General features: G+C 33.3%; 2 protein-coding genes across 30 annotated transcripts in view; one reads left to right on the forward strand and one right to left on the reverse strand.

Moving 5' to 3' along the window:
* The window catches only part of lrmp (lymphoid-restricted membrane protein), a 29,262-nt gene extending 17,679 nt beyond the window's left edge, over positions 1-11,583 (reverse strand). For 6 of the 18 annotated variants that reach the window (XM_073946499.1, XM_073946495.1, XM_073946492.1 and 3 more), the window contains exons 1-13: positions 7,604-7,855; positions 6,611-7,254; positions 6,418-6,528; positions 3,322-3,502; positions 2,841-2,899; positions 2,676-2,751; positions 1,680-1,838; positions 1,453-1,570; positions 1,140-1,190; positions 979-1,056; positions 832-888; positions 550-609; positions 2-66 (exon numbers count right to left, since the gene is read on the reverse strand). In XM_073946499.1, coding sequence (XP_073802600.1) covers positions 2-66; positions 550-609; positions 832-888; positions 979-1,056; positions 1,140-1,190; positions 1,453-1,570; positions 1,680-1,838; positions 2,676-2,751; positions 2,841-2,899; positions 3,322-3,502; positions 6,418-6,528; positions 6,611-7,223 — 1,628 coding nt within the window. In that variant the 5' untranslated portion in view covers positions 7,224-7,254; positions 7,604-7,855. Of the gene's footprint in view, position 1; positions 67-549; positions 610-831; positions 889-978; positions 1,057-1,139; positions 1,191-1,452; positions 1,571-1,679; positions 1,839-2,675; positions 2,752-2,840; positions 2,900-3,321; positions 3,503-6,417; positions 6,529-6,610; positions 7,255-7,603; positions 7,880-11,153 lie in introns of those variants that run through there. The other 12 variants (XM_068219707.2, XM_073946496.1, XM_009300316.5 and 9 more) reach the window with 4 other exon arrangements.
* bcat1 (branched chain amino-acid transaminase 1, cytosolic) lies at positions 7,959-27,298 on the forward strand. Of its 12 annotated transcripts, none has more exons than XM_073945633.1 (13): positions 8,949-9,004; positions 9,722-9,766; positions 9,853-9,898; positions 10,929-10,964; positions 15,759-15,959; positions 16,347-16,457; positions 16,565-16,684; positions 17,835-17,995; positions 19,936-20,078; positions 21,470-21,555; positions 21,741-21,881; positions 23,896-23,970; positions 25,533-27,298. In XM_073945633.1, exons 3-13 carry the CDS (start codon positions 9,884-9,886, stop codon positions 25,569-25,571), a joined length of 1,128 nt encoding a protein of 375 aa, XP_073801734.1. In that variant the 5' UTR covers positions 8,949-9,004; positions 9,722-9,766; positions 9,853-9,883; the 3' UTR covers positions 25,572-27,298.
* Positions 27,299-27,348: the final 50 nt, after the last annotated feature.

Below are 27,348 nucleotides of genomic sequence, written 5' to 3' on the forward strand. Positions count from 1 at the left end.
CATTGTCACATCAGGCTGCATCATCTGCATTTGGCTTTCCAGTTTGTTCTTGTCCGCTCTCAGTAGCTGAAATAAATGTACATAAACATGTTTTTTTCTCATAATACAATTTCTTCACACAATTTAACAATATGGAAAAAAGCAACTCATGTTTACAATTGCTAATCATATTTTATACATTTATTAAGGTTTACGTGCATAGAACTACCTTTCACACTACTGATACAGCAAAAATGAGTGAGAAAAAGAGACGATTCTCCAGTCTTGCAGATTTACATTACATTTGTCTTTTTTTAATATGTATTCTACAATTCTATCGCAAGTTATGCATTTTAATCACAAAAAGAATAGTTTAGCAGATGGTAAACATGCAAAAACATCTTGGGGTAGTGGTTGATAGATTGAGTAGATGTTAAACACTAATCAGCAGCATTTTATGAAAAATGTAAAAGTTTTTTTTTAATACAAACATTCACAAAACTAATCATTAGCAAAAGTTTTAAAATGCTGCTGTATGAACCACCCTTTAAAACCAGAATTTAAGATCACCTCTGTAACTGATGAATACTCCACAACGGCCACCTTTAGTTCATCCATCTGTTTATTTTTCTAGAGGAGAAAAAGTCAGTTCTGTTATAATACTGGACAAATATAATTTTATATGATGGCCAGTTATATAAACATAACCAAAAGAATAATGATAACACTAAACAATTCCAAGTAATGATTGGAGGAAAGCACAATTAATCAAATCACTTGGCTTTAATTTGTACATTAAGAGTGACATGGATATTATTTTGATCATTCTTTTAGTGATACGCAATAACTGACCTCCTGAATTAATGACTCCTTATCAGCCAGAATGGCATCAAATGAATGAATTTGAACCTGAGTGTATAGAAAAATATTAACCACCATAACAGATGTATTTTAGGGGGGGCATAAGATGATGAATGAGTGAACTAAAACCGAGCCTACCTGAAGATCAGCATTAAGGTCACAAAGGTCATTCATCTTTTTCTGAAGTTCCTCTGCCTCCAGGGTCACTTTCATGTTCTTAATAAGAAAAAAGGGAATTGGAGATGAATGTTGACTATTTAACCTGGTCATTTGGATTAATTACATGTACTGAGTCATACCTCCTCTTGTAAAGCAGCAATCTTGGATATGAGGCTTTGGTTTTCACGTTCCTATAAAAAAGCAAAGGTTATATAATGTGCTCATGTTTGATTTAATAACACATATTGTCAATGTCAATATTACTAGCAAGATAGTGTGCATCCGGCAGCTAGATTTGTTTACTCTAAATGTTTGTATATGCTTGGTTAATATAATACAACTATCAATCTCATTATGATCATACAGCTTGTTATCTGTTTGCATTAGTTTATGAGTTTCATAACTTGACTGATTAACATTTGAACTGCCGTCAATGAGGTGAGAGGGTCGCACCATCTGTTTTCTTTGAGCTGCGGCCTGAGCTCGGCTTTCTTCTGAAGATGTCAGACTCAGCTTCATCTCCTCAACTTCTTCTTTAAGCATCTTCTCCTTCTGCAATAATTGCTGCCCCCTACAGGATTAGAGATGGTAGTGAGTCTAAAGACATGTTATGGAATCTGAACATTCAGATGTAAAAATAAATAAGTATATAAAAAAAAACGAAGAAATCAGTACTGAACATTTTAGCTTGTGTTTTGAGCTCTTCATTTTCCTCGATGAGTTTCTGGTTGGTGTCTTCCATGTTTTCCACTGCCTGCTTTAATTTGCGAACCTCTTCCTGCAGCTTTTGGTTATTTAGCTGCAAATCGGCTACACAGAAGACCAGATCTGATGTCTCCCTGCACAAAATTACCATAAAGACTAAATAAAGCATTGCATTACATCTCAAAAATTACAATTATTCTGTAAATGAAGTATTATAAAACTTTCAAGTATCAATCATATTCTTGATAATGCGTGAACCGATTGTAACTAAAAAACAGAAAATGACACCTTTCCGAACACCCTGAACTGCCTGTACAATCATGTTGATTTTTTGTGTACTACTTGCATATCCAGATCTACATGGTTTATACAGTAGTCTCAGATATTCTTTATTTAACAGTGCAACTTTATAGTGGTAATGTAATTTTGATTACCAAATTTGTCAATATTTTGTTGGTAAATGTCTATGTCCCTATGATCAGATGCTTTCTTTACTTCTGCTTTCTCATCTCTGTCATATTTGTTGTTTGAGATAAAAGCATGCTTCAGATATGTCTTTTGGAAGTGTGGATGGGAAGTGAGTGGTTATTAACAGTATTTCACTGCAAAAGTATTTCCAATTTCCTTCCTTCCTTCTTATCAAAGAATGAAAAAGCACTTAGCTGTGAGTTTTGAATCACGTTCAGTCTCTTATATCATTGTCAATGAGTGCAAGCAAATGAGTTTTGGCTGTTCACTAACAGCCAACAAATGTTGCTGATAACAAGGGTTTCCAAATTCTACATTTAACTATTTTGATTATTAACTATAACAAATAATAATTTTATCATAAGACTTCAGACCTAAAGGTTTTTAAAATCATAAGCACATAATCTTTTCAAGTGTGTCCACTTTTTTGATTGACAGATAAAATCAAAACAAGCATCAAACCACACGATAGTCCTTTGTACATAAACAACTTGCACACTTACAGGTCAGCTCTGGAGGCTTCCCCTCCGAATGCTTCTAGGCTACCTGAGGTCATATTTAGTAGAGCAGATCTCTTTGCTATAGGAAAGAAAGCATGATTAATATAAAGAACAAACAAGAAAAATATCATAAACAATGAGCTTTTGACATTTTGAGGAAGATCTCACCTGATAAACTGTCTCGTAGTTTGGATGATTCCTGTTGAGTGTCATTCTTTAAGTCCTTACTAAACAAAAAAGGGGATTGTTAGTTGGGTTGCTATCTTTTTGAAAAATTGTCATGAGGAACATATTTCAAGGAAGGGCCTTGTGATCAAAACTGATTGATAACAAACTGATGAAAATCTCCAATTTGTCTTTGGTTGAGTTGGCAACATCTACAAAAGACATACCGCACATTGATTGCCACAAAAACAGCTTCCAATGCATTTGCAAAAAAAAACAAAAAAAAACAACCAACAGATATTTTCTGTTTTTCTGCAACATTTTCCAAACTGTTTCCAGACTCAAAAAAGGGGCTCGAACACCCACTTCATGGACACAAAACCAGAAATGTGCATTTAACGAATAACTAAAATGACCATTAATGCAGCAATCCACTTTGAATTGGCGGTCTAAATATGAAACGAATACAAGCCTATCTTCATACCCCTGATTCCGGCAGTCTTCAATCCACTCCTTCATAATGGCATGATATGTGTCCAGGTCTATGGAGATGTCCTTGCGCTCTGGGTCCAGCATATTGCAGAGCTCCTCCAATCCGCTGTCCTCTGAACTTCGGCAGGTGGTGTGTCTTAAGAAGTCCACAATATGCGATACGTAAACTTTCCCTGCAACATAACGCTGTGTGTTACTATGGTTATAGTGACTACAGTCAAAGATGACCTGGGTTTTATCAGATGCCATCCGACAAAGAACCTAAGAAAAGAAAGTAAGCAAAGCAACACCTACTAGTTCTGAGTCACCATGACTATGTCTGCGCAAATTGAAGCAGTATGCATAAAAGTCTGCTACTTTAATGTCTTTTAAAGTGTGCTTGAACAAAACCTCATTTTGCATTCACTTACACAGCAAGTTGCCATTGCATTTATTTGTGAGAATGCTGGTGTATAAAAGAAACTTTTGTTCCCACAGCGGTCTGATCTGCACAGACACAGCACATCAGGTCAGAGACATCATGAGGAGAGATCAGGACTTCAATGAGGACAGATCAGAAGGTCTAAGTCTCTCTGTGAGAAGAGGGAAGTCTGACTGCTGCGGGGTCTGAATGAGTCGATGTTGTCAGATGCTCTTTGAGGTTACTTCAGTTTAAACAAACAAAACCACAAGTATTGTTCTTTCAGTGCTTCTCAACCTGCTGATGAATAACATCTAAATTATGTTAGGGATATAGTATTCTATAACATATCAAAATTTTTATGCAATCATATAACTGAAATAGTAGTTAATGTTTGTGGGTGGCAACAAAAAAAAATGCTTTATTTTTTCTTCTCACATAAGTCACTTTCATACCATGCAGCTTTCTCTTGTTCAGCGTGACTAACTTGAAACAAAAATCATGTGAAATCTTCACTGGATTTTTCCAGCAATAATTGACTATATAAATCGCAATGTGAGACACCTTTACTGTTAACAGATCATCAGTGTATGCTACTCTAAAGAGAAAAAGAAAAGTATTGTCTTTGCAAACTTTTATCAAAACACAAGACCTTTTTTTATGATCATTATTCTTATTTTAGCTTTTTTAAGCAGCATTTATTATTTAGGCTCAGGCTTTTAGACTTTGTTAAACAATATTGATACTAGGGTTGCTCGTATTGATCGGCCGGAGATCGTTAACAGCCGATAATCGCAACAACATTCAAACAATACTCACCAAATTGGCCTGTGAAGTGATCACAAGTGTTTGCTTACGGGTTTACAAGCGGAGGAAGATGCATTTTAACTTCTTTAGCAAATATGCACTCCAAACTTTTTATTCATTGACGCATGTTGAATTATTCTTCCATCATTTTCAAAGTTTCCAAATTGCATTTATCTTACAAAATTTTTAATCTGTTTTACCTATTATTTTTTGTGAAGTTGCTTCTGACCATGACGTGTCCACACTAAATGGTTATAAAGTACATGTTTAAATGATTAAATGCAACATCCTTTATTTATTCTCTTAGGTAAGGTGAGATCTCCACTTAAGCATCACACTTAAAAGAAAATGTGCTTTATCAAGGTTTCTACATGTTTCATCAAATCAATTTTAAAACGTAACAGCTTTTTAAGTCCATTATGTATGAAATTTTAAACGTACACAAAGCTAAACGCTAAGGATTGTTTACTTATGAGCCATTTAAAACATTAAAAACAAATGTTACTGTAAGGAAGATAATTAAACCATTTGTTTATAAATAGAGTTTGTAAATAGAGTTGATAAATAAACTTTTGTAAAGAATTTTATTGAGATGGAACGTTAGTGAGTGGATGGGTGTGGGTCTGATTGGGTACCTTTATATGGACATGACAAAATTAAGACCTGTTTAAAATGATTTAAGACCTTCAACACAATATTTCAGTAAACTTAAAACCTTATAAGGTCTAAAATTTAGATTTTGAAATTGAAGACATTTTAAGGCTTTTTAGGACCCCACAGACACTCTGTTTATGCAGTGTTAAAGTTATATGAAGCTTGAAGGATCAGAATCGGTACTCTGTACCAGCCGATTACCATGACGAGGAATCGGTACTCTGTATTGGCTCCAAAAATCTTGATCGGAGCATCCCTAATTAATACAAACTACATTCAAATTATTTCAGATTGGTAGCACCAAATCCTGACCTTCTGTTTCATGTTTATAGTAAATAGTATAATAAATATTTACTCACACAAATGTAGTATGTTAATTAAAAACAATTAGGAAAATGTTTTGAACGTAATCTCAAGGAATTGCAAATAATCTAAGTGTTTTAAGAATAATGGGTATGGCTACACAACATTTTTTTAAATCTAAAAACATGGTATGCATTGTTAATTTCCACAACAAAAGCATTTAAAGAACAATACCATACTCATCCCTGTGTATAGGCATGCACAAATGAATCAGTTTTGAATTTTTGTCATGTAACCATACCTTAACAGTATTATCTACATGAGTAGTGCTTGCTTAAAAAAAAAAAAAAAAAATCTATATGAATAAATATATCTATAACTTTTTTACTGAGGTATTTTTTTATTCACACATTTAGACTTTCTCCTTAATAACATTACTTCAGAAATTTATTTTTAATTTCTAAATAGTGAAATCATATCAGCCGCCATTGACTATCAAAGTACAACAATGTTCAAAGTCAATTAAATAGTGTTAAGGTTGTTTTGTATTTACATGTAATTTTAATTGAATATTCAAAGTACCATGGAAAACAATATAGGGACCCTGTCACAAGTTGTCACTGAATGAATGTGTGTATATAAAACCAACTTTACCTCAATTATTTTCTTTTGGTTTCTAGATGTGAAGAGTCGAATTAAATCAATTTGGTTACAACTGCATAATTTAAGCATAAACAAAATCTCATTTAGTCACTTGTGTGGCTTAGTTTAAAGTGAGAACCAAGACGAACAAGTTCATCATGCATAATATGGCTGAAAACTAGTATCGGCATAGTTTTGCTTAGCAAGCATTATATTTTTCCCCCATAATGTCATCATGTTAAGTTACATAGCATAAAAGCAGTGTGGGAGAGAAGTGTATACCTCTGCACTGTGTGTCACAGGCCTGAAAAATTGTGTCCAACAGATCTTCCTCACAGATCAGACTGACCTCTGCCATGCTCTCCTTTTTGGGCTCGGAGGTAAACAGAGATCCTGTTCAAAACCCAAGAAAAGAAAACACTTTTAGCAAAACATGTACATGAAAAGGACAGAAAAAAAGGAGATGACTCATTACCCTCGCCCAGTGAAAGTCTCTTGACCACGAGGGCTGGGTAGGCGAGTTCACTGTCCATGTTGGAAATATCCGAGGAGAAGTTCAAGTTGTATGAGAACAACCCAGGAGTTGGAATCTTTGAGGTCCTTACATCTGTGTCAGGTCCCTGGGATTGTGTGGAGTAGCGTGGGGTAAAGTTAAAGTAATTATCCCCAGTCTGGGCCGATGGGGTGGAGCAGTTACGCCGAAATGGTCTGCTGTAGGTTCCTGATGTTCTCCTGTCTCCAATTGTGCCTAATGTCCCCAATGTGCTTGTGATGCTATAGGTGGCATTGACTGGAGTAATAGGAGCACGAGGGGTGTTGCAGGAAGACCCCGGTCCAGGGGAAGCTGTGGGGGTCAGCATCCCCGCAGAGGACGCAGAGTCAGAGTCGTCAGGTCGGACAGTATGCTTCTTCAGGATGGCCTCCAGGTTGAAGCGTAGGCCTGAGTGAGGGCTGTCGTAGCTGTTTGTCTGGAATTTAGGGATCTGAAAGGGTGAATTAATTTCTTGGTCTCGCCTCTGAATGGTCTGCAGCTTGCGGCAGATGCTGTCCACTGGATTGTGTCGTCTCGGGGTCACTCCGACATCCATGGTGGACCGGGACAAGAGAGAAAGCCTCGACCTACAGGAGTTAATTAGATTAAAGTTGTAGAAAAGAGCAACTAGTAATTGGTCAAATATATTAGATTACATATTATTTAATTAGTTGATATATGAAGAGTTCAGATGCAAATCCAAGAGTTCATCCATCTTTTATTAAGCATTTTCATAAGAGAATAAATGAACATACACACTTTAAAGGTCACTGCAATGTTTGCTTATATAGCTAACGTAAAGTGAATTTTCAATGTTATTTAGTTTTCTTTACGTGTTATGAACAACATTGTGTACACCTCACAACAAAATCCTAAAATAGTCATAATATAAACAAATATAACCCTCCAAAACAAACAGAAAAAAGGCAAACAAACCTGTCAAAATCCTACTAACGTTAATGGAGAATCAAATGTAAACTTTACACACACTGACGCAATACGTTGTCGACACTTTCAAAGTAAAAACACAACGGCCACTTTCAGTTTTATGTAGTGTCTCTGTTAACTTTTTGAGGGCATTAAACAAGACAATCATATTTTAAGTTACTAATGTTAAATAACAACCACACCTGAATCTGCTCAAATGCTGCCGCCGTGAACGAATCACAAAATATGAGCATAGGAAGCACCATGCAGCTGTTAGGAGGCCGTATTAAAACCTGCGATGTACTGACACCTTTCGTCCAATGATGGAACTGCAACTGAAAGTGAATGGAGTTTTGTACTCCTCAGTGTCAGTTAAATTATAGCATCTATTAAATATTTCAGTATTTAGTCTGTGCTGTATGAAGAAAAAAGTGTATCTTTTTATTCCAAGGGCTCTACTGACCTATAATCAAATCTAAAATCTCTGTTTTAGAATTTTTCAGGTAAAAGTCGATGTATTTAGTTCAAAACGTATATTATATATTGATATTTAGTGTTTAAGATTTGAGAAGTTTAAGATGTGAAATCTATTTATGATATCTAGAGGACTCTTTATAATTGGCCAGGGGTCCCATATTCAGCTCCAGCACCCTGAGTGAGAACTCTTTTTAGTAGTGGTATGATTGTGTTAGTTGCAAATGAAATCATTTGGGAGAAATACAGTTATGGGGGATAAAGTAAGACCACATTAAATTTCTTAGTTTCGCTGGATTTATTATTTAAAGTTTTGTTTTTTAATAAACATTAAATTAAATTTTTGCTTTATCTTGTAAACTACTGACTGAAGCCAAATTTAAAAAATAAAATATTGTTAGTTAAAACATTTTTGTTTGTTTGTTAGCTTGATCATAAAAATTTTAGACAATACAATACCAATATTTCACATTAGAAGAGTTAAAAAATAAATATTTGGAAATAAATATCAAATCACAGCAAAAGAAAACATTAATTATTAATTATTATTATTATTATTATTGTTATTATTATTAATAATAATTAATTAAATTGATTGATTAATAAATGAGTTAAATGACAATATTATTATTTGTTATTATTATTTATTTATCCAGTATCCAGAAAAACTAAGATTTTAATTTAATTAATGTATAATTCAACAATTTAACATATCAATTTCCATATTAATTTCTAGAAAATAAATTCTTCATTCACTTAATGTAATATCTTATCACTACAAAAGAAAAAGATCCGTCATAGTGCACGCTTTCAAACACTTGTGTGTGTTTTGGCGCTTTGGCTTTGATATGGTGTAATCTGTGAGAGCTTTACAGACGGCGCACATTCATCATGGCGAGCGTTGCATCAGCCACGAGCGCACCATCATCTCACAAGGTAACGGCACGCGTGTCGCGTTCATAATGTTTCAGTGATTTCATCCTCATGTAAATATTACAAAATCTATCCACGTTTCATATTAAACCGCGAGGTCGCGCAAATAGATGCTCGGTGGTCACGTGTGCGTGTTAAGAAGAAGATACACGACATGTCTCCGTCGTGGCGCATAGTTTGTGGCATATTTCAAGACATTATTCTGTATATTTTATTAAAAGGCATACACGTAGACGATATATAATGTTAAATGGGAAATATGTTATCAAACATTATCGTTATAGGTCATGTATGTATTCTCGTCAGATTAACGTACATTGCGGTTACGCGCATCCTCATGTAGGGCTATTGATACACACATTTACGTCACTGACTGGACTCATAGACTGTAAAATAATAGACTAATGAAATAAGTACTCAAAGTCCTCTGTCAGGGTTTTTATAAGTCAAATATAAAATGATTACAGTTATATTTAATGTACTTTTTGTGTTAAAGGCAGGCGGAATAATTTACTTACGCTAGCAACAAGAAGCTAACATGATTTTATTTTCCTTTATGCTTTTTTGTTTATAACATCAAAAATTCATGAGGTTAGTTATTGCATCACCACTGTTCATAGCTACCAATGCTAACAACTGCGAAAATACATTGTTAGCTTTTCTATTTGTTACTGCTAATTGCTCTTTGGTCATTATTTTTAATGGTCACCTTGTTTTCAGTCTATTAGGCAACAAATCTTCTGTAAACATTGCAAGGTAATGAAGGTCAGTGCATGGAGGTGCAGCTTTCATTCAACCCTGCTGATTGGTCACTAAAACTGCCTAACTCATAGATCATTTCATGTTTCAAGCCACTTCAAGTTCACTTCATGACCGAACGTGATGATGTCTAAGGGGGTGAGTTCATCAGGGGTGTAAAATGCTTAATAATTAGACATACTAAGGTGTTATTTTACCAAAAACATATAATATTCTATAATTGAAAACTGATATTCTTGCTTATTGTCATTACAGTTTAATTAGGCATATATTTATCAGGTCTTTCTTACTGTATGATTTCTTTTTTTTTTGTAATTGCACTTTATTTGAGTGTTACAGAAATCAAACCCTTATGCTTAAACTCAAATACATTTTTAAAGCAAAACTTAAACTTTACATCTCCATTTAGAGTAGAAAGTCCAATTTTTGCAGGTCATTGTGACCTTATATTTTTGTTCAATGAGATAAGCTAGTAATGCTTATTTTGTATTTAGACTAAATATTTTGCTCATTCATTCTTGCAAGGAAACATCTTATAACTCACCACAGCATAGCCTTTTACAGTGACCTAAAGCTATATAATTATAGCTGTGGCTCAAAACCTACACTTGGTTGGTGATAAATCTATAAACAGCTATACTATATTTAAATACTTCCGTTTTAGTACAGTGTTTGGTGTGTTTCTTGTACAATCACGGGATGTTTTATCCTGGACATTTAGAATTTAAATTTTAAAAGTAGCCTAGATATTAAATTCATTTATCCATTTTCCTTCGGCTTAGTTTCTTATTAATCAGGGGTCGCCATGGGAATGAATGCCTAGATATCAAATATGATTTTCAAATTTTTTTTACATGTTTGTATATTAAACTACTGTGCATAAACTACATTTGCATCATGATAGGATCACAATCCACCCTATAAATTAAGTTATATGGATATTTTGTGAAGGGAATACCTGTTAAGATAATATAAATATTTAATATTGCTCTTTCTGTTTCAGGGATATGTATCAATATTAAATAAAATCAGTGAACAGCAGTATTCTAATTACTTATTAATTAAGATACTTAGTAAATATGTAAGACTGAAAATTAAGTGTTCTAATCGCACACCACAGCTTTAAAATTTCTTCTGTTCATCGTAATATATGTTTCTTTTCTTTTAGGAAAACGGCATGGCTGACAGTGCCTCTAGCTTTAAGGTATATTTTAAACGCATCATACATATAAAACGTAAAATACAGCATTTACCTGTGTTTATGTATAATAACTTATATTTGATTGTAGCTTTAACTTATTTTGATTGTAATGCAACAATGTGCATCTTTTGTAAAGCTGCTTTGAAACAATAATTATTGTAAAAATTGCTATACAAATAAACTTGAACTTACCTTCCATGAGATGTCCAGTGGCACCATTCTGATGTTTGATTGACGAGTCAGACAATTAGAAATTTTCCTTCTCAATCAAAACTTGATAATTCCTAAGGTAATTCCACTTTCTTCGGGTTTAGTCCTCACACACCGTTTCCAAAACAGCCAGAGCATCGCAAAAGATCATTTCTTTTAGTCTAAACATCTGGAGTTGGCTTGTGATTGACCCGTTTTCCCATATATCTAATAATTTGACATCCATGGCTCCAAAATGTGACCTTGGACCCCTTATTTTGGCAGTTAGTAGACGCTTACTCTTCCAACAGGTCCCGTGCTTAGCAAAAGGGAATCCAGTGTCTCAGATCACTGTAAGCCCTGTCAATCAAGCTTGACTTGGCTTTGGGCTTGCTCTCTGTCCCTCTACCTTTCACTGACTCAGGTGGTGATTAAGTCTGAGTTCTGTACATCATCTTGCCATAACATAAACTATGGTTAAACAATATATCATTTAAGCATCAATATTGCAATGTGCGTATCTGCAATAGTCACACCACAGGATTAGATTATTAAGTAAAGATTACAAGATAAAGACATTATTACATTTTATTTTGTATTATTATTTATACAATGATGACCATGATATTTTAAATTTGATTGTTTAATTTCTGTACATAAATACTGTTAGACTCTCTGGAATGATAAAGAACTGTTTATTTGTTTATTTTTGCTTGTAATATGTTATAACGTATGCAGATGCACTGCATAGAAAAAGAATTGATGATCGTAGTCAATCTAAATTAATGAAATCTTTACAAAAGAAAGCTATTCAAATCATCTGGTGAAATTTTATTAATATCACAATAAATATAATGGCAAAACAAAAAATCGCAATGTCAGATTTTACCAATTTTGTTCATCACGAATGTAAACATGTGCAATATTCTAGTTTTAGGTTGGTGCATACAAAAGCAGAGAATTTATTGAGTATATCAATGACAGAAGCATCATATATTAAGCAGCATTTATTAAGAACTTTTAAAGCTGTAATGTTAAGCTCACAGTTATGTTGACATAACCCCATTTGGCTTTGCTTCTGTCTGAAATGAGACATTTTAAATATATTTATCTTGCATTACAATGAACATCACAGAAGCATTGTGTCTAAAAATAAAAGAACACTTTAGTAGTCCATCTGTAATAACAGATTTAAGTTTAGGTTCATTGAATGAATTTGAACAAATCATCCTTTGGAAAATAATCTATATTTACACTCTTGCTTTAGTCCCTGTTCAACATGGAAAAAAGTGATAAGTAGATATTCTATAAATTATTTATCTTCTATATTCAAGAGAAGAATAAAGTACCAAAATAATAACTCACAAATATTAATTTGAGATGTGATAAAACAAAGAAAAACATTGTGCTCCCTTTCCAAAATAATAAGTTTTTCCATGAAATGTTTTTCCAGCTAAAAAAAAATGTTTTAGCTGGCGGCAATAAATATTAAGAGAAAGTGCAACACTAGAAACAGCCTGTAATGTTCATGAGAGAATACAAAACCATTTGAAACAATTTCACATTTTTCCCAATCACCATTCAGGGCTTCGTAAGATTAACTGTATTTAAATTTTTGGTGGACTGTTAATTAAAGGCACACAACGTGCTTTTATTCGTTTCAGGAGCAGACGGCATTACGTAAAATATCAGTAAACAGAAATCTAGTCTCGTAATTTTGTGATTTACCTGCTTCCAACATTCTTTCCAATTCCATAAACTGTCTGAGATGAAAAGGCACAAACACGTGCACTGTTACTATACTTAGTCTTCTGGCAGAGGTGTTTATTCTTGGTTTCATCATCATGGCGGCATGCAGAGTATTGTTTGTCTATTGATGAGGATAATCGCATTTAAGCCTCTTGAAGTGCCTGAAGACTGTTGTGTGTGAGGTCACTTAACCAATGACTGGATGATGGCCAAACTGCAGCTCTCATTACAATGTAGCCTCAACAAAATTATAGCACTGGCTCTGAACATTTAAAGTAAAGGCACTAATTAGAATACTAAAGAATTGAACATGCCATCATCAAGGACAATAATAGTACTGCTGTTGACCACCTCTGTAAATCTGCTAACATGATTGCTGTCGAGACTCAACAGAGATTACAGACGGTTGTTCAATTGGATCTAGCATATTTATAGTTTGCTACTCGTAAAGCACTCGTAACTGAGGTGTCAGACAACACAGTCCTTAGATTAGTGTGCAATGACAGCACCAGAAAATGAAGCATTTAAGATAAACATTGTCTCAGGAGCTGATATTCTTTTAATTCACAGTCCATCAGTTGGAAGGATGTACAGCTGGCCAATCCAGTGGTTCCAAAAAGTGTTTAAAAAAAACTTGAAATGTGTGTGCATGAAATTCTAATTTGTTAGTCTTAAAGGGGACCTCTAATGCAAAATAAATTGCAACACAGTTGTGTGGGAGCAGTATGTAAATATAGCCGGGCTCTAATAAATAAATACTAAATCATTAATTCTAATTTTTATAACAACACTTCATAATAACAGTCTGTAGAAACACTTTGATTGGCATTCTTTCTTTGTAAATGTTATCAACGGAAGACAGTCCCACCCTTTATTGACAAGCTCTCCTTTATTAGCATTCAACAGCCCTTACTGAGAAGCAGCCGTCTGCCATTAGAATTTTGAATCTGGAACTGTGGTGACATAGGCTGCGTCCCAAATGGCACACTATGCACTATGTACTTACACACTCAATAGCATAGTGTATGCATGTAGTGTCATTCCAAATGGAACACTAATGTATTTTTACAAAGCAGATATTCAGATCGTTTCCCTGATGACATTTGACAGTTGCCAAATTAGTGAAATAAATAGCCAAACTACCAAATAATACCTGCCATGAGTATAACCGCATTCACCACGGTATAATCACTCTCGTATGATAATTTTGCTTTCACAATCCAAAATAAATTAATTAATCCAACCTCATTGCTCGAAAGCTCCGCCTCTTTTCCTACATGAACAAAGCCTGAAGTGTCCAACATTCCACGCTTCTTTTTAATGGTTGAATAAGTGCATCATCTGAGTATTTAAAGTGCGCTTATTCTTCTTTAGAATTTCAGTATGACTGCCATACTTACACTATTTATACTACAAAATGGTGCAATAGTATGTGATTTGGGACTCACTTACATAGGCATGTATAACTTCAGCTTCTTTAGAAAAGAGTGGTGGGTGCACAATCTCATGTGAATTTAAAGTAACAGTCACCAAAAGGGCAAAATTTTCAATCAAAGTTTAAAATGGACATTTTTAAAGACATGTTAAAAACAATTTTGAGTGATAATTTTTAGCTGAAATTTAACATATACACTCTAGGTACATCAGAGACCTATTTTACATCTTGTAAAAAGGAGCACAATTGGTCCCCTTTAAGGGGAATAATAAATCTGCTAGTACGCTAGAAACATAGTATTTGTAATCGTAAATCAAAATCTGACCAATTGTTTCCATTCTGGAATGGCAGTCTTTCTTAGATGATGTCTGTTTGATGGCTTATGTGAAATATGGTTAGCCATGGCACTCCAAACGTTGGGTTTGGAGGAAGTTGGGAGAATGAGCACTAGAGTAAAACCCTGCCTTCTATTTATTATTCTGTTTCAATTGAAAATACTTCCAAGTATTTCAGGTTGAAGTCAATAAATATATAAATAAATGATTATAATAAGAAATATAATGTAACTTATATTGTATTCTTCTACTGCTAATGTGTTAAAATAGATAGACACACAAATTTAACAAAATGTATTGTTAGAATAAAATCTATAAATTCAAATAACCAATTTTATTTATTTTTGTTTGGCCAGTGAAAATATATCAGGATGACTGAGATTTAATCCAGGGTGTCTGTAAGGTTTTAAAATGTCTTAATTTCAAAAAACAAAATTTTTAAAAAGTCTTAAATTTACAAAAATATTGTGTTGTAGGTCTTAAGTAATTTTAAACAGGTCTTAATGTTCCTGTCTTCTTGTAAAGTTACCCAGTCAGGTCAACACCTATCCAATCACTAACATTCCATCTTAATAATAGTTTTAACAAAAGTTTATTTGTTGACTCTATTTACTAGTATGGTTTGATTATATTCTTTACAATAACATTTGTTTCTAATGTTTTTTAAAGTTTTAACTGTGCCACAAAATCCTTAGCATTTAACCTTGTGTAAGTGAAATTTCTTTCATAATGGTCTTAAAAAGGTCTTAAAAGTCTTAAATTTGACTTGATAAAACTTGTAGAAACTTTGTAATCTAATAGGTTGCTGCTGACATTCTCAGTCAAAGAAATGTTTGCTATGAAACAGTGAGAGTAATGTGGTGCTCACCTTTACACCATAATCTGGGATTACAGAGGGCTGCCGAAGGAACATGTAATCTGTGAGAGTGTCTAATCTCAGGGTTTGACTGCATTTCTGTTAGAGCAATCCCTAGAAATAAATATAGGGATAGAAAGAGATGGATTTCACAGACTGACCCTGTTCTGTGTCTGTAAAAAGCTGTTGGCTGGTGAATTATGTCATCTGATGCTCTGATTATTTTTATTTAGGCTGCAGACACAGTGATACAGTTAGCACAAACCCATAAGCCAAAACCTGACCCAAATGGCCTGGTGTTTGGGTCAGTCTTCACTGACCACATGTTGACCATTGAGTGGAGTCTTCAAGAAGGTTGGCAGAAGCCACACATCCAGCCTTTTGGGAACCTGTCCATGCATCCAGGCTGTTCTGCCCTGCATTACGCTATACAGGTCAGTTCTTGCCATGTTGAGTTTCATATGTGTGCTTAGATGTCATAAAATCATTTGACTTCCATTAGTAATTATTACTAGGACTGGGTATTGATTCAAATGCCATGGTTTAATTTGATTCTGATTCACAAGCTCTTGATTCTATCTGTGATTCGAATCTTGATCTGAATCAGTGATTATAGACTTACTACAAGTGCTATTGATGTAGCTTAAAATTATTAGTGAACACTTACGCTGCATCCTAATCTGCATACTTATTCTAGAAAATGATTCACAGCTTTTGAGGAAAGACATAGAATTGACACAAAAAACAATTCATTGAAGTATTTTGTCAGATTTTGTCCAGACTTAGTAAACCATTTTTAAATCTAAACCTATTGTGTGCAGCTTTTTGAGGGTATGAAGGCATATCGGGGGCCGGACAACAAAGTGCGTCTCTTCAGACCCATGTTGAACATGAATCGGATGTTGAAGTCTGCTCATCGGGCCTGTCTGCCTGTAAGACTGTCATACAGTATCTCCATTTTTACTTTATCGCATTCATGATATAATCAACACAGGAAAATGCACTTCTGCTTTTTCTAATTTTCTCTGTTTGTCTGCAGAGTTTTGATTGTGCTGAGTTGATGGAGTGCATCAAGAAGTTAGTGGACTTGGATCAGGACTGGGTTCCTCACTCAGACTCTGCCAGTCTCTACATTCGTCCCACATTACTGGGCACAGAAGTGAGTACTGCACAAAACTGAATTCATTATCATACAAGTCTGTCGATGGCCTGTCAGATCTTGCATTTACTGTAAATATGGCTTTTTAAAGCCCCCTTGAAATTAAAATAAACCTTTTTAGATGTTAATTTCAGTATGTTACTTTTAGGGATATCTATTAATTAGTGTGCTCCAAAACAGGGACAAAATTACTGTTTAAAAGATATAAAACTGATATAAACATCACACCACAAACCTCTGTTTCTTATCAAGTCTTGACCTATCAAATGGTCTGTAGTATCTGACATGCTTCACCGCCTTTAAGATGCTTCTCATTTCCTTTTCATTTGATGCACTTGATCTCAACCACTCTCACTGGCAGAGCTGTGATAAAAACAAAAGGCTATTGGCTGTTTTTGTAAAGGGGAGGAGCCTTTAAGAGTCCCGCCCTCTCTTAATTTTTTTTTGTTGAGATTAAGTCAAACATTGAATAAAAATGCATATTTCAAAGAACTTCACATGACCTTTATTTTGTTTTAACATGCATTTACTGTAGGATGCTGTTTGTTAAGTTCACAGTACTGTCACATAATACATTTATGTAGACAATTCAGATTTTACTTGCAGAAATAAATGTTTCATATGGCAGAAAAAATTGAAACATTGAATTATTCATGAATTAATAATTTAAAATTGTATAATTATGTATTAAACTTAATGATTTTCTTTTCATTGGCAATATAAACTGTTATTTTACATTTGAGACACTGTAGTGTATAAATACACTCTAACTTCATGAATGTAAATGTATTTTATTCTGTAAAACTGTGGAAAAGCAAATATCTAAACAATTTGTGCTTGAAATTTAAAGTTGATATTTCAAAAACTTTTATTTCACCAAGATTTTGTTTAAATGCAGTACCAAATGTTTCTGCTAGATGATTTATGTGTGTGTTCACATGTCAAATGCCCAAACTTTTGTTAGTAAAAAAAAAGAACAAAAAACAAAATGGACAATATTTTGATCTAAAATGACCAAATAGCAGTTCATTCCGCTGTGGCGACCCCAGATTATTAAAGGGAAATAAGCAGAAAAGAAAATGAACGAATGGCTGACCGAATAGCACTACAGTTAACCTATAAACTCTTTACAACCCCCTTGTGTGAGCAGCCCACCCTCGGTGTGAAGAAGCCCTCCAGTGCATTGCTGTTTGTCATTCTCAGTCCTGTGGGCTCGTACTTCAGCACAGGAGCTAAACCAGTGTCTCTGTGGGCTGACTCCAAATACATTAGAGCCTGGAGAGGAGGAACAGGAGACTGCAAGATGGGAGGGTAAGCAAATGAGGGAGAAACATGTAACATGCAATGTGTTTGTGTTTCTACATTACTCATTATTTTACTACAAAACACTACATGAATAAGAATCATTGTTGCATACTTACTAATCTTGATCCAAATGCTGCAGGCTTGAATTAATGTTAAAAATGTCATTGTAAATGTACAGAATTGTGTGTGTAAATAACCATGTTTTACAGTATCCTCCCTTTATACTGAATTGACACCCTTGGTAAATATGATAGAAATAGAACATGCATTAAATTGAAGGCTGTGGGAAAAAAGTACTTCATTGTTAAATCTTTTAGTCAAATTATTAACAAAAATATAAATAGCTTTCGTTGAGAACAAACAATTGCAAACACACCACAGTTTTATGAAGTATATTCCATTTGATGTTTTATATTTTATTACACCTGGGTTATGAGGAACAGCATATTGGCCAAGCATGACCTCCTGTTTCACTGGGCTATACATATGAGGTAACACAAAGGCCAAACTCAGTAAGTCACACATAAATTATAAACAAAATACATCCCAGCGGTCAACTTGACATAAAAACAACATCAAAAACATGTCAAAAATGCTAATTAATTTGATGTCAATTGTCAAACTTTATGTCAAAGCGACATTTAATTGGCATGTAAAACTGGCGACAATATTTGATTACGTTGTGTTTTCTTTCTTATATTATAAAACTTTTTGTGTCGTTATTTTGGGTGGCAAAAGGGCATCAATGTGTGGATGTCAAGGTTTTGACATCAAATTGATGTCCATTTTTGACATATTTTTTATGTATTTTGACATCAAGGTGACCCCTGGGTTAGCTCCTAATTTCGAAAAAAGGTTATCAAACTTCACAAAATCGCAAGTGGCTATAAGAACAAAGCAAAAATACAGAAAAGTCATATTTCCATCACATCTGGGGTGATAGTAAAGAATCTCTGTCCACTAGGAGTGTTTTGAATCAGCCCGAAAAAGAATTGCAGAAATTATTGCAGTTAGCATTGAGCAAAGGATGTGAATGTACATTTGCTTTTGTTTTTAATTTGTAATAAATTTGCAGAGATGTTAAACAAATGTGGATCACATTGACAATGTGTGGTATTGTTTGTAGAATTGTATGGGAAATAATGAATTTAATTCATTTTAGAATAAGGTTGCAACATAAGAAAATGTGGGAAAAGTACTGTGAATAATTTTTGGATGCAGTTTAGTTGGGTTTTGGGGTCAGAAAGTCTTCAAAACAATAGTCTAATATACCCTACATCACCCTAAACTGTTTAAAAAGTAAAAAAAAAAAAAATCTAATCCAAAAATAGACTCAAGCTACTCTAGGTTTTGGAGTTAATATTTCAATCATATGATCAAAAAGGTCCCGGCTGGGTCAGTTGGCATTTCTGTGTGGAGTTTGCATTTTCTCCCTGTGTTAGCGTGGGTTTCTTCCGGGTGTTCCAGTTTCTCCCAAAGTCCAAACACATGTGCTATACGTGAATTAAATAAACTAAATTGGCCGTAGTGTATGTGGGTGAATGAGAGTGTATGGATGTTTCCCAGTTATAGGTTGCAGCTGGAAGGGCATCCCCTGCGTAAAACATGCTGGATAAGTTGGCAGTTCATTACGCTGTGGCAACCCCTGATTAATAAAGGGACTAAGCCAAAACAGAAAATGAATGAAAGACATTTCATACATTTCATAGCGTTCTTTGCTCATTTTTATATCATTATTAGTGCAGGGCCCTGTAAACTTGTGCATAAATCTGACATAAAATCACTCACACGAGAACATAATCCTATGCAGAATAGCATCCAGTGCTTTTTCAGCCTTTGAATGTGTGTGTGAATGCAACAGTACAATGGGGGTTTTTCAGGACCAAGACAGATCATTGATTGTGAAGAAGGTACATTGTGTGAAATGTTTTTTTTTTTTTTTTCAGGAACTATGGCTCATCTATCTATGCCCAGTACGAGGCGGTGGATTTTGGCTGTCAACAGGTTTTATGGCTTTACGGGGATGATCATCAGATCACAGAGGTCGGCACTATGAACCTTTTCCTCTACTGGATCAATGAGAAAGGAGGTGACGACTGTTTACAAACTGACTGAACTTACACTCTGTTTTGATAGATAAAGTAGACTGGTTATCTATATTTACTTTAACAGACAGCATAGTATGCGGAAGTTAATGTAAATTTGCAGGACCATCAAATGGCTACAAATCGATGATGTTAGATTCACAATTTCTAGCCTGGTTAAAGATCACTAAAGACCTCTAGTGGCAAATTGACAATTGAATGCGTTGTTTTTAAAATGTCAGAAGTGCATCAAATTTCTTTTCAATATTGTACTAAATATAAGTACTATATATAAAAGAACAGGGCTTTTCAATTTTCTAATGCCATGGAATCCCAAATAAGGTTTTTATTCAATAGTTTCCGATTGTAAAATGTAAAACACATCTGGATATTTTCTTTTATAAAGACCGATTATAGTTTTATACATTATTTTAAAATACTTTATGGAAAAATACTTTGTTTCTGTTAAGCTACATTATCATTATATTACGAATATGTATTATTATACCTTTTTTAATATTTATTTAGTACAGATTTTAATATTTTACATATTTGCATGAATAATATTTAATCAAATTACTAATTTGTATTTCTTTATATCTGTTTTAATATTTTTATTATTTATAGATTTCTGATCATGTATTTATTTGAATATTATATATAATATTTTGGCAGGAATTATATAGTAATTATTTTATTATTTATTTAAAAAAGTATGTAATTTGTGTCTAAATAATTAAAAAAATGTTATATGGGAAATATTTTATTTCTGTTCAGAATTATATTACTATTATATATTATATTTTATCGTTCTTTCTTTAGTGCGTATTTTTATATTTTACTTCATATTTGCATGATTAATATTTAATCTAATTACTAGTTTGTATTTCTTTTTTATAATTTTGAATTATTTATACACTTTATAATGTATTTATTTGAATATTATATAATATTTTGGCAGGAACTCTACAATAATTGTTTGATTATTTATCATTTATATAATCATAGAATGTGTTTCTGAATTATTTCAAAATATTATATTTTGTTTCTGTTAAGCTACATTGTTATTATATTATATATTATTTATTTTTAGCGATCTTTATTTAGTGTATATATTTGTATATTTTACTTCATTTTTGCATGATAATTTGCAATTTTTTGCAATTTCTTTCTTTCTATTTTATTAATGTATTATTTATAAAAAAAGGAATTAAATTATAATTATTTAATATTGTAATATTTTTTATAAATATAGTATTTATTTTCTTTTATACTGTTTGTTTATCTTCTTAAATGTTGTTGCAGTTTTTTGTAATAAAAAAAATTGTTTTTAAGATATGCATTCATCTTGTAATATTTTATAGAAAATTGCATAATAATTATTTTTTCTTTCCAGAGGAGGAGCTTGCAACACCACCTCTAGATGGTATTATTCTGCCAGGTGTTACACGGCAAAGCATCTTAGAACTTGCTCGCCAATGGGTAAAACATGGCAAAATCATACTTTTAAAATGCTCAAAAATAAATGAGCAAAATAGTCACAGAACTGACTCTCGGGAGTTTGGGCTGCACATTTTCTTCTAGTGTACAGTGAAATGAGATTTGATAAGGAAAATTTGTACCTACACCTACACAAGTTTGTTTAAAAGGTTATCATTATCTTTCAGAGTGGGTTTAAAGTGTCGGAGCGATATCTGACCATGTCTGACCTGCGGCGAGCTCTGGAGGAGAACCGAGTAAAAGAGATGTTTGGTTCTGGAACAGCTTGTGTTGTCAGTCCAGTCGGCAGGATCTTATATCAGGGAGAAGTGAGTTACAGCTTGTTTTGGACAGTTAGAGCACTGCACACTGGTTCGTTATCAAAACATGCAGGCAAATCAACAGATGTCCACTTCTCAGTCAACATCTTTTCAGTCACGGTTTCCGCAGGGTCTGTAAAAATCTAAAATTCACTGATAAACTTGTAAAAAAAGTTTTAGTCAGGTCTTAATTTTCCTATGTCCATGTAATGCTTTTTAGAACGTTTGTGTATGAAGTGATTTATTGACTGGGTTATTTTTGTAAATTACAGTACAAAAACCTGTTTTTTTATTTTTGCAGTATTATTACTTTACAATATATGGTATATGGAAACTAGTAAAAGTTACTCTGTCAAATTTAGGGTGTCTGCAGGATCTTAAAAAGTCTTACATTTTTAAAAACACAATTTTAGTCCTTAAAAAGTCCTAAATTCACTGAATTATTCTCTTAATTTTTGCATCTTAATTTTCCTTTGTGTACAGCTACTCAACCCGTCCAAAACACATTTAATCACCAACAATACATCTAAATAAAACTTGTAGCAAAATCTATTTATAACTAATATTATAACAATCTGTTGTGCATACATTTAGTTTATTAAAGTTTTAATATAATAAAGTTATATTAAAAAAATTACACGCATACAATAGGGTCTGCTTGATTCAACACAATATTTAAAATATGTGACAAACAAAATAACTAATTAGAATTTTTTTCTTAACTGGCCAAATAAACATTTTTTTTCTGCTGGGCCATTAGCGTATAGCCCTATCTAAGTCTGAAATTTTTATTCTTAATGGTCTTTAAAAGTCTTAAAATTGACTTGGTGAAACTTGAAGAAACCTTGCAAACTACACAGTTAAATTTTCAACATCAAAAAAGACAGATCACAGTTCAAGATCCTACAACCCAATTCATGAATGTAATTAAACAGAAAAAAAACTTGAGAAAGGTTAAACTTGGAACCTGTTAATTAACAGATTATTTTTAACAGAGAAGTGTAGATCAGTAATATGTTCAATTTGAATAAAAAATTATTTACTTTGCATTCAAAATTAATAATTTATTCAAATTGAACACATTACTGATCTACACTGTAAAAATATCTTTTAATTAACATGTAATAATTCATCAGGTGTAATTTAACACACATCATCACCACAACAACAAAACATTCAATGCAGAGGCACCAAATTACTTTAAAGTAAAAACGTTGCCCTATATACATTTCTGGAGATTGTGAATTATGTAGCCAAAGCTATGTATGGCTGCATTTCACAGAGCGGAATGACGCCGTTCCTTTTTAGACTGCTTTCCCGCTGTTACCAGTTTGTCCAGTTAGCTCACCATGTATGAAGGCGGACTTGAGATGCAGAGCAGAGTTGACAATGGGGTTGGAGCCTAGAGAAGAACAGTTTCAGAAAGCAGGTGAGACAAAACAAGAGCTAAGAAATAAAATAAACAATTAAATAACAGGGTGAGAATGTATTAAAATCTGAAAATGTGCTAAAAAATTAGACGAGGGCTTTTCTTTTTTTTTGGATTGCTTTTTAAAACACTGCGGTTGGGTTTAGGGGAGTAGTGGGAGGGTCAATCAGTGCTTTTTAAAACACTATTGGTTGGGTTTAGGGAAGAGGGAGAGTTGGGAGATCGGTTGGTTGGTTGGTCAGTCAGTCGACAGCGGCCTCTTGTGGATTTACGTGAGAACAGCAGACGCGAATGGTACTCGCTGGAGAAATTTGTGGTCTGAAAAGCATACACAGTGGCCTCTGGTGGATTTGCGAAAACAAGAACTGCAAAAGTAAACATAGCTCCTGGGACGTATTTGATGCTCTCCAGAAATGTATATAGACATAGATTGAGCCTGGGTTGGAATGTGGTTGTGGTGGTGGTGATATGTGATGCATTTCATTCAAAATGGTCTTAAAAACTCTTTACATTTCTTAAACCTGCAGAAACCCTGTGAGTTGAACTCTTTTCCAGCATGTTTTTCTTATACTAATTGTTTATCCTGCCCTGTAGAATCTGCATATTCCATGCGAGGGAAGTTTTCCTCCACTTGCCTCCAGACTACTAAAGGAGCTCACAGATATTCAGGTAAGATATCGACACACACATTTATAGGCCTCATGTATTTTTAACAGCATTCAGAATGATTCCAATATTTCACAATACTGTTTAAAACAATGGAAATGCAACATGTCTCCTTAATCAAGTCTGATCATGCCTTTAAATTTGCTTAGTGACCACAGAGAAATAATTATAGAAAATAAAATAAATTGTAAAAATTAATCACGCAAAATCTTAAAATGTTTAACTGTCATGCATGGGAATGTTTCACTTAGATTTTTATATTGTTCTCACACTGCTTGAGATTAGAATTGCTCCATCACTATACATTTTTAAATCACTCCTAAAAACGTACCCATTTTTCTTGGCTATTTAATATTATTTTATTAGTCCTTTCTACTGCTTCATTTTTAAATTTATTCAGTTGTTTTTCTTGTCTTATTTCTGTTTTTATATTCTGCCTTTTTATTTTACTTTGACCTATGTTTTTGAATGTGCTTCATAAATAAATTTAATAAAACTTGAAAGTACTTGAATTTCAGACATATGAATTCAAGGCATGGAAAGTGCTTTAAAACAAACATAGGTCCTTGAAAGTGCTTGAATTCAATTTGAAATTGATGTTTATAATATATTCATGTTTTAAAATAATGTTTATGGTTTATTCCAACAATTGTGCTCTTTTTTCCAAAAACAGAATGATAAAACTGAGAAATTCTTAAATTAAAAGTCTTTAATTTAAAATCATGTACACATAATACTGACAAATAATGCACGTTTTATTAACATTTTACTAAGAAACCACTTTTGAATATCACCATTATTGAATTCAAACACATTTTATTAAAGTTATTTGAGAAGGAATGTTTAAAATGGTCATTTTTTGACCTATATTTTGACATATTTAAAGTAAATATTAAGTGTAAGTAAAATGTTAAGTAAAGTAAAGACTATGATGGTGTTACATATGCTGGGGCATGAATTATAAAAGGTGCTTGATTTAAAATGAATGGTGCTTTAAAAAGTCCCTGAATCTGCTGTTCATGACAGCGTGGGAACCCTGTGTTTTTCTGGTTAATTTGTGTATACATTTTTTGTGTGTTTGTACTGTATGTTCTTATGTAAGACTTTAACTAGACTTCTAATTATAACGTAATAATATGAATAAACCATAACCATAATGACATGCATATTTGTATTTTATTTTTCAAAGAGAATTATTGTTTGTTTGTCTGCTATTTACGACTAATAATACTTAATTACTTCAATATTTGTATTTATTTGCTTTCAAGAACACTTATGTTTTCTTCCTAATTATATTTTTAATTCTTGTATTTATTCCCTTACATTTTTATTCACTTATTATGGTAATCACCATGTACAAAAATGGGGTCTAAATATTGAGTTATTGCAGCCCTTTGTGGTAAATTGGGACATTTTTTGTCTCGGTTCATTTTGTATCTACGCTGCTTCTTAAAAAAAAAAAAAAAACACATTTAACTCCCACCTTCCTATCACAAACTACCTTGGACTAACAGAACAGTCAGAATAAAATCATATTGTGCATTTCTATTGTTGCCTTTTTGCAGTATGGACGAACCCCAAGTGACTGGTCTTGCATCATATAAAGGATCCTCACTATCACCAACATAAACAAGTTCTCCAAAAAAGCTTTATTTGTGGCTTCATGGAAAAATGATCCCGCCACATTTAAGTATGTTTTGTTTTTATACGAAGTTTACCAACTAACTAAAACCTAGAGTAGCAATAATGTGTTGTTCTTTTCCGAACATAACCACCCAGATGCCTCTTCATTGTCACATTTTCTCAAATATTTTAAAATATAACCAGATTATCACAGTTCATCACCAGCTGTTTCATGAACACTACCAGAGATATCTGAAATATTTCCTCAGTGTATAGTTTGTTTCAACGTTCAGTGGAACTATAAATGCACTTCATTGTTGATAATATGAAAAAATGCAGCTAATGTCATATTGCACAAACTCTTGAAACTTCTGAAAGACATTTATAGATATTTAAGATAGTTTGTTTTTTGCCGTAGAGCTTTATTTTTTAAAGAATCGTAACTGTTTCAAACAATTAACATTTGAAGACTACTAACTGATAATAGTGAATAGGTGTTGTTGTTGCTGCTGTTGTTTTTAAAATGCTACCATTCCAAGGACACAAAGAGGGAGAGGGGTTATTTAATAGAGATCATTTTTCCACCCAACAGGAACCATTATTGTTATTGTTTGTAGGTGTTTGTATGATCGAACAAACTGATCCCTGTGTACACCTTTGTTGATATAGGAATAAGATTTTAACAGTTATGAAAGCACAAAGACATGAAATGATAGAGATTTTTGTAACAATTTAGATACTGTTTATTGCAAAGATCTGGGTATTTTGTAAATGTGATAACAGGAATAAAACAGATGCAAAAAAACAGTCTGTCATTTTCCTTATTGTACTTGGCAATTAATATACTTGGTAATATTCAGTTTTTATAATTTATCATTTATTATCAGTTTAATAGTGACATAAAAAAAAATAGTGAATACCAAAAAATGGTTGTGGTAAATCAAATCTCCCTGCCATACCATAGATGTCCTTCTTTTAAACTGCACTATTAGTATCAAAATTAAGTGTCTGGGCTTTAAATAAAGTAAAAAAGCTAAGACATGCTGTATAGGTGAATTGGGTAAACAAAATCGGCCATACAGTATGTGTGTGTGAATGTGAATGGGTGTTTCCCACTACTGGGTTGCTGCATCCTCTGTGTAAAATATATGCTGGAATAGTTGGCAGTTAAATCCGCTGTGGCAACTCCTGATTAATAAGGGACTAAGCTGAGGGAAATGAAGCACTTTAAAATGGGCGGGGCTTGCGTGTCTATAAATGTTCAGGCATGAGTCACTATGATGTAAAGCCATAGACCAGTTCCAAGCAGGAATTGTTTTAATATTATTATTATTTTTTGTACCCTATCTCTTTTGTGATATATCTGACACGTTTGTTTTATATAAGGTGATATTTAACAATAATATGAGTATGAAAGCGTCATGGTGGTGTAGTATGTAGCACGATTGCCTCACAGCAAGAAGGTCTCTGGTTCGAGCCTTGGCTGGGTCAGTTGGCGTTTTTATAAGGCATTTTAACATTTAATACAGGTAAATTAGGTGAGCTAAATTGTCTGCAGTGTGTGTGTGTGTGTGTGTGAATGAGATGGTATGGGTGTTTCCCAGTAATGGGTTGCAGCTGGAAGGGCATCTGCTATGTAAAACATATGCTGGATTAGTTGGCAGTTCATTTTGCTGTGGCGGCCCCCTGATTAATAAAGGGACTAAGCTGAAAAAATGAATAAAAAAGAATGTTACAGTACCAAATTTGTACACAAGA

This window comes from Danio rerio, chromosome 4, assembly GCF_049306965.1.
Source record: "Danio rerio strain Tuebingen ecotype United States chromosome 4, GRCz12tu, whole genome shotgun sequence".
Lineage (NCBI taxonomy): Eukaryota > Metazoa > Chordata > Actinopteri > Cypriniformes > Danionidae > Danio > Danio rerio.

What these genes read in the sequence shown, in the direction of transcription:
- bcat1 (XM_073945632.1), top strand. An exon ending in CTGGATCAATGAGAAAGGAG is followed by an intron (nt 20,079 to 21,469) that starts GTGACGACTGTT and finishes TTTTCTTTCCAG; the next exon opens with AGGAGGAGCTTGCAACACCA. An exon ending in GGATCTTATATCAGGGAGAA is followed by an intron (nt 21,882 to 23,895) that starts GTGAGTTACAGC and finishes CCTGCCCTGTAG; the next exon opens with AATCTGCATATTCCATGCGA.